The sequence below is a fragment of the Gastrolobium bilobum genome, unplaced genomic scaffold (genome assembly GCF_033153095.1).
Source record: "Gastrolobium bilobum isolate Gb01-03AN ecotype WA unplaced genomic scaffold, APGP_CSIRO_Gbil_v1 utg49530, whole genome shotgun sequence".
NCBI classification, from domain to species: Eukaryota; Viridiplantae; Streptophyta; class Magnoliopsida; order Fabales; family Fabaceae; genus Gastrolobium; species Gastrolobium bilobum.
The window spans coordinates 26,800-42,845 of record NW_026897990.1 but is presented as its reverse complement, the minus strand read 5'-3'; the positions used below and the strand labels follow the sequence as shown (position 1 = coordinate 42,845).

Genomic DNA, 16,046 nt, shown 5'->3' with positions numbered 1-16,046 from the left:
AGCTAGTTGCAGAATCATATTGATCGGCTTCACTTCTGTGATTCCCAGCTTTTTCATCATAGATAATGGCATTACGTTGATGCTAGCACCTAAATCACATAAAACGCTTTCATTCTTTCTTCTAAAGAAGGCTTCTTTATTATTTTTTTACGTGGGGTGTCATTTAATGGTCCTCCAATAATTATGACATGATCATCAACTTTTTCTTCAGCAGGATTTTCCTTCTCTGCATCTTTTTCACTACTCGGTGCAGCTATTGGTATTTCCACACTTTCCCTTGTAATGATGGCATTACATTGTTCCTTGGGATTAATAATTGTATTACTAGGAAAGGTTCCTGGAGGCCTCTATCTGTTTGGCAAGCTGACCAATCTGAATTTCCAGATTCTTTATGGAAGCTTCTTGATTCTTAAAAGATGCTCTCGTTTCTTCTGCGAAATTTGTTTGAGACTGGGCCATCTTTTCAAATGCAACTTCCCAAGCGGCTTTCTGATTAGGTTGATCTTGTTGGAAATTTGTATTATTTTGTTGATGCCCAGATTTGTATGACAGACCAGGATGGTTTCTCCAGCTCGGATTATACGTATTTCCATAAGGATTTTCTCTCCTCTGGTTATTCCAGATTCCATGAACCTGAGCCGGATCAATCGTTACTGTAGCGTCACAGTTTTCAGGAGTGTGTGGTCCACCACAAGTGTCGCAAACTATAGGAAATTGCGAATTAACCGCAGAGATTTGATTTTGGGTAAAGAGTTTAACAAGTGAATCTAACCTTTGATCCATCTTGTCTTGTTTGGCTAACATAGCGTCGTACCCGTCTAACTGCAACACTCCTTTCTTAGGTTGAACTGGTGTGACCTCGTTATCTTCAGATGACATCTTCTCAATCAGTTCAATAGCCCTTGTGGGAGTGATTTCTCCGATACTCCCTCCAGCTGCAGCGTTAAGAAGTACTCGATAAGTCGGAGTAACTCCTTTGTAGAAAATTCGGACCTTCTCGCCATTAGATAAAACGTATTGGGGACATCTCCTGATTAGTTCTTTAAATCTTCCCCATCCTACGCACAGAGATTCGCCTTCGAGTTGCTTGAAGTTGTCAATTTGTTCCTTCAACTCAGAGAATCGGGATAATGGGAAGAACTTCTTTTGGAATTTCTCAACCAAATCTTCCCACGTGGAGATGCTATTAGCAGGTTGCAATTCCAGCCAATTAAGTGCTCTTCCTTTTAAAGAAAAGGGAAACATCATCAAACGGATTTCTTCAGGAGGAACCCCATTAGCTTTGATGAGGCTACACAATTGTAAGAATTTAGTAATGTGGCGGTTTGGGTCTTCGATCGGGTCTCCTTCGAATAGATTACTTTGAATTAAATTCAGGAAAGAGGCTTTTATTTCAAAGTTGTTGGCATGGATTTGAGGTCTCCTAATACTCGCAGTTGGATGCGAGAAATTAGGGTTTAAGAAGTGACTCATCAGTTCTTCAGGTGGATTTTGGTTATCTTCCGCCATGACTAGTCCTTCCGCAGAGTTGGAGCTCGATGCTTCTCGTGTCTTCTTTGCGGTCAAACGTTTCCTATTAGTTCTTTCTAAACGTCCTAACTCCGGTTCGTACTGTAGGTCACTGGGATTAACAGTGCCTCGCAAATGCATAAACCAGAAAACTAAGGCTCAGTGGACCAACTAACGGAAACCACTAACTAAACAGAAAATTTTTTAAAGCAAACAAATTAAAATAAAATAACTAAATAAACTAAATAACAATAAAAACAATAAGATATTTAAACTAACACAGTAAAATAAATAACAATAAAATAAAATGATCCAATCTATAATTTGATAAATAAAATTAATGTTGATTAAATCAGTCCCCGGCAACGGCGCCAAAAACTTGTTGACGAACTCGGCAAGTGCACCGGTCGTACAAGTAATAAAGTGATAAAGTAGAGTTGTCGATCCCACGAGGACTGATGACCAAGCAATAATCTATTTATTTAATTAAAGTTGGATCGATCATTAAAGGTTTTCTTGAGAATATTGTGATTAAAGTAAAAACAGAATTTATAAACTTATTTTTGGTTTTTAATATTTTAGAAATTTAATTCAGAATTAATTAAAGCTAAAAGAAATTGATTTAAGTTTTCAATAAAAAGGCGTAGTTAGGATTCAACTTCCCCAATGGTTTCTTAACGAGTTTGCTTACTCTTACGATTACATTCAAGATTAAATTATTAACAGCTCTTTCTATAATTAACTAAATCCCAATCCCTTGGTAATTTAATTCTTTATTCTAATCCAAAGCCTAATCCCTTAGTACTTTTTCATAAAACAAGCATTAACGCAAGAACTCACAGTTATAAAATTCACAAGTCTATCCCTAGATCATGTAAATTCCAGCAATCAACCAATCAGAATCACATACCAACATCCCTATTGTCATATATGACTCATGTGTTTATTTACGAGTGATCAAGTCATAAATAAAACTAAGCATAAATATCAGATTGATTGCATAATTTAGAAACAAGAATGTAATTCATAAGAATAAACAAACATCAACTAAGAACCCATTGGTTCTGTATCTTCCTAACTACTGAAAGTAAATTAGCTAGACATAATTATAAATGCAGAATAAAAATCTACTGTAAAAGAAACTGAGTTCATGGTAAACTTGTCTAAAAGTGATGATCAATGGTGCAGAGTTGACTCCTTCCTTCTCCTCTGCCACGATCCAGTGCTACGCTTATGCTCCTTCCTTCGATTCGTCTCAAGTGCCTTCTTTCTCCGCGTTCCAGAATGATTTTTACGGCTTCCTTCGCGTTGTATTTAAAGGGAAAATATGGGCTTTAATTTGCTGATCCGCTCGCTCCATCGGTCGCCTATGCTAAGACCTTAGCGAGCTGCTGGCCATTTTGCTCGCTCTAGCTAGCAACTTTGCTAGCTGCTCGCCCACTTGCTAGCTCTAGCTAGCAACTTTGCTAGCTACTCGCCTACTTGCTAGCTCTAGCTAGCAACTTTGCTAGCGTTACAATTTTTATTTTATTTATTATTTCATTTCTGATTTTCCATTGCTCCGCGGATTCGTTGCCTTGTTTTGTTACTTTGTTATTCCAGTATTCCAGTCTCAACAACCTGAAACAACAACAAATATTTAGAATTTGTTTATTTGTTGACAATTCATTCTGTTTTACTATTTTATTGTTTTAACACTATATTTTTAACTATTTTAGTCATTATTTGAACTCTTTTTAGCCATAAAACATAGTGTCTTAGACACTTATCAAAACATTCCCAGATTTACTCATTGTTGTCCTCAGCAATGAATTGAATTAAAAACATGGAATAATGTAAGCATGCTTAATATAAAACTAGGCAATACATCAATTTATGAATGATCAGACTTAGACAAAAAATAATAGGATTTTTAAGAACAGACAATTAACTAAGCAGACTTGAAAGTAAGTAAGTTATAAAATCGAAGTATGAGTTCAGTCAATCAAGCATAAACATTGAGTTTTAACACATCCCTCACTAGATATATCAAGTCACTCCTCACTCATCTGTCTAAGGGTAACTGTTTCACTCAATTTTTCACTGTTTCAATATTTTCATAAGCTTGATAATATTCTCACTTTCCATAATTAATTCACATGCACAAAGATCAAGAGGTCTTTATTCAGGTTGTAATGGGGCTGGGCTGAAGGTAAGATAAATAAGGAAAAATTAGCTAAAATAATTAAATACATAAAGATCATGGTAAAGTGTAAACACTCAAAAAATAATCTTTTTTCTCCTTTCCTTCCTCCTTTTTCTTTTTCAGCACTTTTATTTCTTTTTCTGTATTTTTCTTTTCTTTTTCCAACCTACAATACTTTTCTCCTTTTCATTTTCATTTTTCAACACTTTTATTTGCATAGAAACAATAAATAAGAATTAATTTTATTTTTCACCATTTTTCAACCTTTGCTTTTGCTCCCTTCGCCTAACCTCCTTTTTCACCACTTTTGAATTACATGACGAAGTACTCATGTTTACACCCTACCATGAAATTTCTATAATCCAATTTTATTTAAGGTAGACGTGTATGTAGAGTGGCTAATTAAGATGACAGGTATTAAGAACAGAAAAGGCTTAAGCTCAAGGGGCTAAACAAAGGATATCATCATGGTTGGCTTTTTGGCTAACTAGTTAAAACAATAAAATGCCTCAATCATTTCAATCATGCATGCAAATAATTACTTTAAGGAGAAACAAAGCAAGTTCTGGTAATATTTTCAACAGTAAAATGCACACTGAAAAGAGTTTTTCTGTTTAGGCTCAAACCTCACGGTTATATGTGTGCAATTCAGTAATTTATGCTCTTTCTCAATCACTCATACTGTAATTTTATTATTCTTACTGACTGTTAGACTAACTCAATCAATGTTTATTCTTAAAATAAAAAATATATTCTCAAGTCATCACATCATAAATTAATTTTTCTGACTAATTCTAACTTAGCATGATTTAGTAATCCACACAGAGAAAAAAAATAAAATAAAATGAAATGAAATGAAGAGGAATAAGGAAGAGAATTTTCCCTGAAAATATTTGCGGCTCTTCTCATCACAGGGATCATAGTTGTACCAACTGCTACTACTGCTACTATATATATGGTGTGGTGCGTCCCCATTCCCAAATTTAGGAATTTGCTGTCCTCAGCAATTAATAAATCAAAAAGAAAGAACTGCACACATCAACTCAATCAATTAATAAGGCGGCAGGAGGAGACTCAGAATCTGACTCAGCAGAACGAGACTCCTCTACAATCTCTGGTGGAGATGACACCATAAGTACCTAAAACAAGGAGAAGCATAATCAGAAGAAGTGAATGGACATACCTGAATCAAAAAAGCTACTAGTAGAAGAATCGCTAGAGGATGAAAATGTGGATTTGTCTAAGATTGCAATCGGATCATCTGCCTCACCAGAAGCCGAGGTGGATCCCAGAACATCTCCGTGACGATAACTCGGCTAGGGAGTCACATCCTTTCTCAATGAGTTTAGAACTCAGAAAGACACAAGAATAATATGGGCTGACTTGCTTAGGTTGGGAGGATTTAAGAAGAACTCAAGAAGTAGATGACACATTAGGACCCGGGGTAGAAGTGACACTAGAAGGATCTAACCTGGTTTGGGAAAAATATTGGGGAATACGTCTGTTAGCGAAAGGATGAACCCTACCCCACTTGGAAGAACCACGACCTCGACCAGTAAGTAGGGTTCTCATTTAAACCACGACTCGACCACCCGGATCTCTTCTTGGATCCCCCACCACGATAACCACGAAGCATGGCTTCGCGTTCCTCTTCCTCAATTCTCGGTATCCCCACAACCAGAATTGAGCCCCGGGGGGGACCTTCTTCGGTAAATCGGATTCATCCTCTTTCCAACCTTCATCACGCACAATTGAAGAAGGGTCTTTTTTCCCCCTCATTGTAGAAAATATGGTAAACAACACAAAATTTAAAATGGAAAAGGAAAATGGGACATAAAACTGGGAATAATACAACCAGAATCTCAAGTTGAGAGCAAGTAAACTTCTCCAGAAAAGCTAGAAATATTGACGAAATTCAAAACACAAGTTACAAATGATTCAACAGCAGCCAGAAAAGAAATTTTGAAAATACAAGCGACGAAGATTCCAACATGGAAAAACCGAAAGAACAACAATGCATAAAGATACTCAAAAGCACGAAGAAAGGTAAAAACTCAGGAGAAGAATGCAATACCTAAAAAAACAAAAGAGTGTTTGAGTGCAAGTTTACAAATGCTGATACTCAGGAAATTTGTGCAAAGAAAAGAGAACTTCTGGAAAACAAGTAATGTAAAAAGAAAAGAAAAAAGGACGAACACATTTATATGCTGATTATGGTAACCGCAACGGTTACAAATTGCAAGGGTCAAGGGCATCATAGTCATTACAGCCCAAAAGTAATGATTAGATGCCTGAAACGACCCACTCAATAAATGCACACGAAATTCGAAGATGCATAAATCGGCTGCAACACGCTAATGAATGTGACAATCACCGCGTATCAAAAACAAATAATTACCGAAGTAAAGGTTGACATGACCCCGGAAGAATGACCACACAAGTAACTGGGGCAATAGGAACCTGTAACCAGGTTCTCCGAATGGACATCCATGCATAGAATTCCAAAGCATTGCAAGAATGATGAGCTTAGGGGCAACTAGCCAGTTGAATTCCAATAACTCAAGTACATCCACAACCCGGTCAACATAAATATGAATAGTATCTCACATGTTGAGTGCTCAACTTGACAAGATAAGGGGAAATGAGGTACTATTCCTAGTTCCAGAAATTTCGAAGACCAGAACATATGCATAAAGAGATCACGAGAACCCGGGCACTCTCGGGAGAAACCCAGACAAACACAAATAGTTCACCCTGGCAGCCGGGACACCCAAGTAGCCTGGCTGAGGGGCAACTATTATGGACCCATGTATGAGGCCTATTAATCGACAAGCCCAACAAGAGGCAATCTAAGATCTAAATCAAGCATAACTATGGAAGGATATCCATCAAGGATATCAATCCTAATATGATAGCATAATAGATGGACCTGAGCCATCATCAGAGGCACTAAAGGTCCAGAATCCACTACTTGCAGGTAAACTCTATAAATAAGAGGTAAAACCTATAGGTACATTACGTTCTCTCTCTTACTATTATGTTGTCACTGTGCGCACACACACCCTTTGGCAAAGACAGTTATTGTTCTTTTGTGCACAGTAATCTGTTTGACTCAAGAGTATCTCATTCATAGATATCTTAAAGAAAATACTAGATCCATGAGTAATATATTAGTCTATTGAGTTAGACATCCATGTCTCTAAAATAGAACAAATTGTGATGCTAATCATGAGGAATAGTTCATAAACAAAATCATGGCAGGGAAGCAACGACCAAACTCCAACTCCAGTTATGGGTACCATAAGATTTATTGCTAAACACTTATTTCTTGCTGATTTTATAATAAATATTGAAAAATTCATGAATATAACCAACATTTTATAAATATTTGACCACTACAGACAGTAATCTCCTGGTCGTCTGTTATTAAAGTATATATCTTAGTTAATCAAATATCTTACTGGCTAGAATTTAGGAATATTATATTTTGTCGTTGCAAATCTGCAATGACACATGGAAGTGCAAGCCACCCTATCTGACCGTCCCATGTGGGTCAGTTTATGTGATAGAGGAGGACCGAGGAATGAACAATGGTCTTAATTATTTTATTATTATATGTATAAAATAATATTTATTTAATAATAAATAATTAATCCATCTTATTATTTTGATGCCCGCTCTAGACCCTAGCAAATAAAAAGGCTATTTGTTATTACAAAAAAAAAAAAAAAGACTATTTGTGGTTTCTAAGAAATTCAAAATGAAATGGACCCATTTTAGTCTTTTTGAGGAACTAATGTGGATCTTTTTTGAATTTGTGAGGGACCACGATTTCAACTAAATGAGTCCATTTTAAATTTTTTAGGGACTACGAATAGCCTTTTTTTTCTTCTAGGAGCTAAAGCTAAAGTAGGGATCGTGAAATTTGTTGAGGACCAAAAATGATATTTACTCTTATTTTTTATAATACTTATAAGGGTAAGGATATTGTAACAACCAAGTTGTGTTACTACCATGTTACTACCAATCAACTCACCGTTAGATCGATTATGTTGATCCAACGGTTATATTTATTTTCATCTTTGTATGGTTATGATTCCTCATATTTAGAGTGAAAGCATTAAATATGAAAAATCATAACCATACAAAGGTGGAAATAAATATAAAATATTAAATTTGAAAAATCATGATCATACAAAGATGAAAATAAATATAACCGTTAGATCAACATAATCAATATTAAAGAACCACTTCAACCCAAAACCTTAAGGTGTGGGTTTTTTTAATGATTTATATTATATTCTCTAACACACCCCCTCACGCAAGAGCCATTTGGGCTAGAAGCGTGGATATTGCACAGACCCAATTTTTTATTTACCTTTTGTGCTTTTTATTTTAATTCCACTTTAAAGTAGGGGGCGGTGAGGATCGAACTTGTGACCTTGTAGTCACTCAAGCTCTGATACCATGTAAAGAACCTTGTGTTACACCACCCCAAAAGCTAGCTCAAAGGGTGGGAGTGCCCAAGGCCTTATAAACTCCACATTAGTTGGCTCATACAACCAACGTGAAACTATATATCTCAACAATTTTCACGTTTGTATGGTTATGATTTCCCATATTTAATGTTTTCACTTTAAATATGGGAAATCATGATCATACAAAGATGAAAATAAATATAACCGTTGGATCAACATAATCGATCTAAGAATGAGATTGATTAATAGTAATAACACAACTTGTTTGTTACAATATCTTTATTACAATATCGTTCCGCTGCTTATAATTTTGATGTTTTACTTTCGCCCTACACGTGTTGCTTGCTGGCTCGCACTTCTCATTACGAAATCAAAGCATGTATGTATCTTTCAAGATCCTGGGAAAGCATATATCTAGCAACATGTTCGGTGCATTTAAACAACCTGCTGGCCACATGGCCATGAGACTCGTATGCTAGATACATGCTTGATAATTTTTATTTTTTATTTTTTTTAATAATCACAATCTCTTGAGAACCCATCAACTTTAGCAAAATCCTTATTGTCCCATGAGTCATGACTCATCATGATAGGTACATGGTTGATATTTTTTATTTTATTTTAAAAATCATAATCTCATAAATAACAACCCAGAAACTATTGCAAGATCCCTTCTTGAATCACGATTTCCGATACAGTTTTAGGTTGACGATGAAATTCAAACCAAATTGAAAACAATTTACATGAACACTTGCCCAAATTCCGAATTGCAACATTAAGATTCAATTGACCAAAAAGATTGGCAGAAATAATAGAATCGTTAGCAATTTATGATCTATCTGTCTTTCGAAATTCTGAATCCCAAGTAATCAAAAGAAGAAAACAACTAAGAGATATTTAATACATTACGAAAAAAAAAAAATTCAATCAGCATCATTACAAGAAATGGGGTTGTCAAATTAAGAATTAACCAAATTGATCAGAAACCAAAAAGCTTGGTCTTTGAATCAAAATGGTGTAGATCAATACAAACCCATGACAACCTTCAACAAATCAAGTTTATATTACCGAAAAAAAAAATGATAACCCAAGACCTCAACGGACATAAATTATTCAAAATTGGAACAATAAATCAAAGAAAAGAAAAAAAGGAACAAAATTATAAAAAAAAAAGAGCTTTATAAACAGGATTCTCCTCAAATCATAAATAAAACCACTAATTTAATTATGTTCCTCTTCCTGATCAAGATCTACGGAACCAAGTTGAGGCCTAACCCCAGCAGGAGCAGGAGAAGAAGAAGGTGAAGAATGAGCAGAAGCAGCAGCTAAGACCAAGTTTCCTTCACTCCACGCTCTCCTCATAGGATATGAAACGTTATTACTCCTTGGCAATTTGTGAGTGCATGATTTACGTGACTTGCTATGGAGTGCACAGCTACAGTTCCGGTGGTAAGGCCGCCGCTCGACGCAGTGGTCGAAACCGGATATGCTACCTTCATAGATTGGCCGGAAAATCCCATCTGCGGAGGCGCCGGTGGCCATGCCGATCGCCAAGGATTGTTAATTCTTAGCTATAGCTTAATGTGCACCCAACTCTTTTTACAAAGTGTTTTAAGTTGAGGCCTTTAAAAAACTGTGATGGGTATTCTTATAATATTAGGGACCAGCTGTTAAGTATGCAAGCAATGAGGCACAAAAAAAGGGAGAGAGAGAGAACCAAATTTTTTGTCGGTAAACGGCACATGCGGGCATTGAAGCGCTGTGAGAGGCGTGTCTCGTGGGTCAGTTTCTAGACTAGGTAATAACACATGATGGTTTTTTGTTTTGTTTTTTGGGCCTTGTGGTTGGATTCTAGTTTGGAATTTAACGTAACATCTTCCGTGTTGACTCAAAATTTGAAAACCCAAAAAAAGGGTCGTGATGCGATTCTTTTACAGTTATTGTAACTGTTCGCACCAACCTTGCTATTGGTTCCGTTCAATACTAAACATGCAAGGTCTCGCTTGCTTTTTTAAAATGTTACTCTATAAAAATCATTATTTTGGTAATGGGAGCTAGAGCATCCTAGGTCGAGGCATTTTCCCAACCGCTTTTTAAGTATTTTGAAAAAAATTGTGAAACATTTATTAATTGTAGGTCACAGTCAATAAAAATTTAATGGGAATGTTATACTTACTATCATTCATTTTAGTCTTACTGATAAGAGTGTTCATCAATCGATCCAAACCAATTCAAAATATTTAACATTCAAAAAGAGGAAAAAACAGAATCCTTGTCTAAAAAGATGCCTTGAGAAAGGGCACATGTATAGAACCTTTCAACGAGATAGTGTTTTTTCAACTCTCTCAAAATGAAATATATTCCTAACATATATATATATATCGTGGTTCCTTACTTCGACAGGGTACAAATCTCTAAATTTCATATTTTTAGATACTTTTTCAGACCTATTGCCAATATTAATACTAAGTAATAGCCAAAAATTTGTATCTATTTTTCATGATATTATGCACGATTCAAACATGACTGAACCGAAAAATTGATAATCGAAAAATCAAAAATAAAAAAAAATTACAAATTTTAATTGGATTAATCGATTTTCAATTTTCGATTTGATTGATGAAAAACGATAGAATCTTTTACTGTTAGTGCAGCTGTTCGCACCAACCTTGCTATTGGTTCAGTTCAATACTAAACATGCAAGGTCTCGCTTGCTTTCTTAAAATGTTACTATAAAAATCATTGGCAAAAAAATTTATTTATTGTAATTTAATTAAATAATTACGTATTTATTGAAGTTTGGGAAGTATTTACAGATTTATTGTACAATGTGACGTCTTTTTTAGGCGTCTCTCACCAAGGGAAGACGCCCCAATGGGGCGTCTCTCATGAGGTGTTGACACGTGTCATTTCTCTCTTCAAAATAAATAATAATTTAATCATAAAACTTCTGAAGGCCATAACTTTTGACTCGGGTATCCAATTCAGGTAATTCTTTTTTTGATTCCACATAACTTTTCGAGATCTACGTAATGACATCTTATTTGATATATTTTATTTCTCACAAAGATAATTTAAATTTGCAAGAATGGTACTATACGAGCGTTTAAACCTAAAAGTCTCTTAGTTCTTTACGAATCAACACCAAACACACCAAAACCAAGTGTTTGAAAAAAAATAGTGTACAATGTTATTGAACCGAAATTCGTATTGTGTATCGTTTGTTGATTTTTCGTATCTTGAATCATAAGGTATCATAAGTTACATCCTTCTGTTTTATGACTTTTTTCTTTAAAGCCATTTAAATTATAGCTTCTGAATGGTTTTCAAAAATAAAATCCTTCTTACTTAGAGATTTATAATATTTATTTAATTATTTTTTTATTATACAGATTTTTCAAATTGATTTTTTGAGTTTAAGTCACAAATCAAATCTTTATTTTGTTTTCCTTATTAATGATAATTTTTTAGATTTTTTTAAATTTAAATCACAAACCAAAATTTTATTTATTTTTTATATTAAAAATTAAAAAATGTGATTTTTTTTAAATTTAAATCACAAACTAAATCTTTATTTTTTTATATTAAATCACAAATCTAGTACTCAGAGGCTTGTGGATTTAAACGCTTTTATAATACCATTCTTGCAAATTTAAATTATGTTTGTGAGAAATAAAATATATCAAATGAGATGTCATTGCGTAGATCTCGAAAAGTTATGTGGAATCAAAAAAAGAATTACCTAAATTGGATAACCGAGTCAAAAGTTATGGCCTTCAGAAGTTTTATCATTAAATTATTATTTTTTTTTAGAGAGAAATGACACGTGTCAACACCTCATGAGAGACGCCCCAATGGGGCGTCTTCCCTTGGTAAGAGACGCCTAAATGAGGCGTCACATGTGACGCCCAAAAAAAGCGTCACATTGTGTAATAGATCCGTAATTATTTCCAAAATTGCAATAAATGTGTAATTATTTAATTAAATTACAATAAATAAATTTTTTTTTGCCAAAAATCATTATTTATTTTGGTAATGGGAGCTAGCGCATTCTAGGTCGAGGCATTTTCCCAACCGCTTTTTAAGTATTTTGAAAAGAATTGTGAAACATATATTAATTGTAGGTCACATTCAATAATATTTTAAATGTTTATTATTAAATTAATATTGATAAATATAGGCAACTATAAACTCCCCTACACAATGTAAAAGAAACTTGGTTTTAGAATTTTTTTTTATTGTTGTTGTATTTTGTTAACCAAAATCAATTTGATCTCAAAGTCTTGGTCCCAAGAGCGATCTTTGATTTCGTTTTCTAGGGGTTGTAATTTTCGTAGAACTGGGTGATTGACGGATTGGGCAATGCGGAAGGTTCTAATGTTCATTGGTCACACACTCAACTTATAAGATTGAAATTAGCAAACAAGGAAATTATCGAATGATTTTGAGTAGAGGTTCAACTGAGATTTATTTTAATGCGGCAGAAATTAAGTTCATAACTTTAGATTATTCGGTCACTGTTTTGTTTCTTAGCTTAAAAAAAAAAACCTACCAAAAATAAAACTACAAGCTATTTGATTATTATATAAATTTTTTAACTTAAAAGCTATTCATTAAAAATAAAAAGTACACATTTCACAAAAAAAAACTAACACAATTTAAGAAAACTCCCCCTAAAATGCTTTTGACTTTGAATTTTTTCTTATAAAAAAAACTCTTTATTATAAAAGCTTAAATAAAAAGCTATTTGATCTAACTTTTTATAAGGAGAAGAGAAACTTAAAAAAAAAATAATCATAATAATAATAATCTCAAATAGAAACACAAATTAAGTTCATTACTAACTCCGAACACCGTTCTGGACTTTTAAAATGAGAAACAAAAGTAATACTCTTAATGGACTAAAAAAAAAAGTAATACTCTTAAATTAACATAATCAATAGAGATGTAAAACATGAGGTATAAATTCAATTTTAAAAAAAAGGACGTAAAGATAAGGAACATAAAAAAATAGACATAAATGAGGACGTAAAGATAAGGACATATTTCAATTTAACAAATCTATAACATTGAAAATGAGATAATTGCACCCAGGACCATCTGAGGGATATCACAAACAACACCAAAGTTTTCATACAACAAGTGGCATAAGTTAATTCATTTTATTGATTAGTTCATTGATGAGATCCTGCCGGTTCCCCGTGTCTCCACCATCCTTGAATAGGGTTTTTGATCCTTTTAATCCTTCTGCTGGCTTGTCGAGATCAAAGGGCCACAAAAAATACACAACTTCTTTGAAGTGCGGGCCAACATTATCAATTTGATGTACCATGTCTTCTGTGCATACAATACCAAAATTTCCTAATTCCTACATGGCAAACAGAAGAAGAATCACAAATACGATCAATTAAGGGGGGAAGTCAAAGGAAAATCGGGAATCCAACAACACCCTATATTACCTGCTCGATAATGTTATTATCCGTCAAAGGAACTTTTCGCTTATCTATTTTCGCATGTGCCTTCTTGTAAATTAGCTCCTTTATGCTTTTAAGATTTGGATATCTTCAAAAGAAGCACATTTTCACAAAATTAAGAATAATCTTTAGCAAGTGATATAGGATTTCTTTTTTCTTTTTGGAATGCAATAAATGCAGCAAAATAGAGATCCAAGAAATAGCAAAACAAGATTTTTCCAAAAGGCAGTGCTATTCCACCCAGCAAGGAATACTGCAATGAAAGAATTCCACATTGGGTGAAATGCAGTTAATGTTGTTCTGAAAAGCAGAGAAATACACTATTTAGGTGGAATGCAGTTAACATTGTGCGGGAGAAACAGAGAACACACTGGTATCAGTTTGGATCGTATGCATAGTCAGGAGGTTCGGCATTTTCCTTTCATAAATAAGTTGCAGGCACCTTCTATGAAGCCCTTTAACTCCAAATACTAACTCCAAATAAGTTCGGCATCAAGAACTCAAAGTTTTCACACAGAATTTTTGAAGTTGACATTCCGGACTAAAAGTTTCAATTGGAATTTCGAGGATGGGAGAGACGGCTATACTGTTATAATAGATGAGATAATCATCTTTATATGAAATTTCTACAAGGCTACCTGGCCACTAACATCTAACATCATATCAGAATCACCTCATACACATTGCAATTAAATCAAGAGCATTAATCTCTTACCCATAGGTAACATATGGTTCCACTCTCTGCAGCTTGGCCATTATTCCCTCAGTTGGCTTAACAAAGACAGCACTGAATATTCTTCTCAACCCCAAGCTGTACAAGACCTTTCTGGTTTTTGGATGCATGTCATTTTTCCTAAAAGAATGGGACAAAAGATGTTAGAACTTTTTAACAAAACCAAGAATAAAATCATTGAGAGAAGAAACAAAGACAACTACCCCTGTATCCGAATGATTATTAAGGGCTTGGAGTTTGGAATCAATAGTTCTGGTCGATTCCTCTTGACCCTTCGTTTCATTCTAATAAGGTCCACCTCCTACACAGGGAAGCAAGTATGGATAATAACAATAAAAATAGAAGTAACTAATCAAATGCATTTAGTTCAGTGATGACATAGACAAGTGACAATATTGGCAAAATTCACAAACTGAGTATTACAAAATTAAACAATAAACATAAAGGTGAAAAGAGTTACCCTGTTGCGATATTCAAAAATGAAATCCTCAGGCTTTTTTATGAAGTCCTTGTTCTTCCTGGACTGGAGATTTTTCTGCTGCAATTGCTCCTTTTTCCTCAAGGCCCATGCTTCATTGCTTTTCCTCTTCTTCAGTATAACCTCTGGAATATAATTGAGAGGCTTTGAATTCTCTTCTTCCATTTTATTTTATTTTATTTCTTCTCTTCGCTGCATACACAGTGTGGTAGCTAATTTAGGCTCATGAAACCAGAAAGACATGACATAGAGAGAGTCACAAGAGAGAGAAACATGGCATTGTAGATACATGTGTTATTTTCATGCCAAATCAGTAAAACCTATCTAAGCCTACCAGAGAACTTGGTGGAATCAGTGTTTTACATGTAACTAATAATCAGTGGAAAAATGAAATAAAAATCAGGGAACCGAACCTTTTTCTATGAGAAATAACGCCGGAGCTCTTGCCAATGACAGTTCAAAGGAACGACAAAGGGACTGTGCAAGCATAAATGGGAGAGAAAATTAATGAAATTTCAGTGAAACTTTGAAGGAAAGGAAAGCATAAGATGAACGAAACGAAACCCTAATCAGATGGAGAGAAGAGAAATTACCTGAAGGTTAGGGCACGAATTTGGGAGAGTGTCGAGATCGTAGTTCTAAGGAGGTTGTGATTTTTAAGTTTAAATAAGGGTAGGTAAGTAAATTAGATGGAGAGAAGATATGGTATTATGTTTCAAATTTTTTTTTTATTAATACCGATGCTAGTGAGGCAAGTCGGCTCATGGTTATCTCCGTTGCGAATCTTTGAGCAGATTATGAGTGGTGGTTATCGGCTGATTTTTATCTACGTTTCCTATATGGAATAAGCACCCTACGATATTCTCTGATAAATTAATTTTAAAAAATATTAAATTTTGACTTGTTAAAACATTTTTGATATTATATAATATTTTTAATTTATGTAGTATATATTATATTTAATATTCAATAATTTAAAAAAAATAAAACTAAACTTATAATATATATCAATTTTGCAAAGAAACATAAGATATCCCAAATATTTAAATTAAACTCAATAAAATAGTGATCGTTATCCAACGAATCTAATAGTTGGAACTCAAAATGTAACACAACGTAATCTTTGAACCTTTTTTGAGTCTTTGCAACGAGTATTGGAGTGTCGGGAAGTATCAGAGTGTTGGATACG

The 16,046-nt window shown here is 34.2% G+C and overlaps 2 protein-coding genes across 2 annotated transcripts; both read right to left on the bottom strand.

Annotated features, from left to right (window-relative positions):
• Nucleotides 1-324: 324 nt before the first annotated feature.
• LOC133311985 (uncharacterized) lies at nucleotides 325-1,509 on the bottom strand. Its single transcript, XM_061513124.1, has one exon. The coding sequence runs from the start codon at nucleotides 1,507-1,509 to the stop codon at nucleotides 325-327; it is 1,185 nt and encodes a 394-aa protein (XP_061369108.1).
• An 11,605-nt stretch (nucleotides 1,510-13,114) lies between these two features.
• LOC133311986 (large ribosomal subunit protein uL30z) lies at nucleotides 13,115-15,539 on the bottom strand. Its single transcript, XM_061513125.1, has 7 exons — nucleotides 15,451-15,539; nucleotides 15,271-15,334; nucleotides 14,840-15,049; nucleotides 14,583-14,680; nucleotides 14,362-14,499; nucleotides 13,632-13,734; nucleotides 13,115-13,540 (listed from the first exon to the last, which is right to left on the bottom strand). The coding sequence occupies exons 3-7, from the start codon at nucleotides 15,020-15,022 to the stop codon at nucleotides 13,325-13,327; spliced, it is 738 nt and encodes a 245-aa protein (XP_061369109.1). The 5' UTR covers nucleotides 15,023-15,049; nucleotides 15,271-15,334; nucleotides 15,451-15,539; the 3' UTR covers nucleotides 13,115-13,324.
• Between the last annotated feature and the right edge of the window lie 507 nt (nucleotides 15,540-16,046).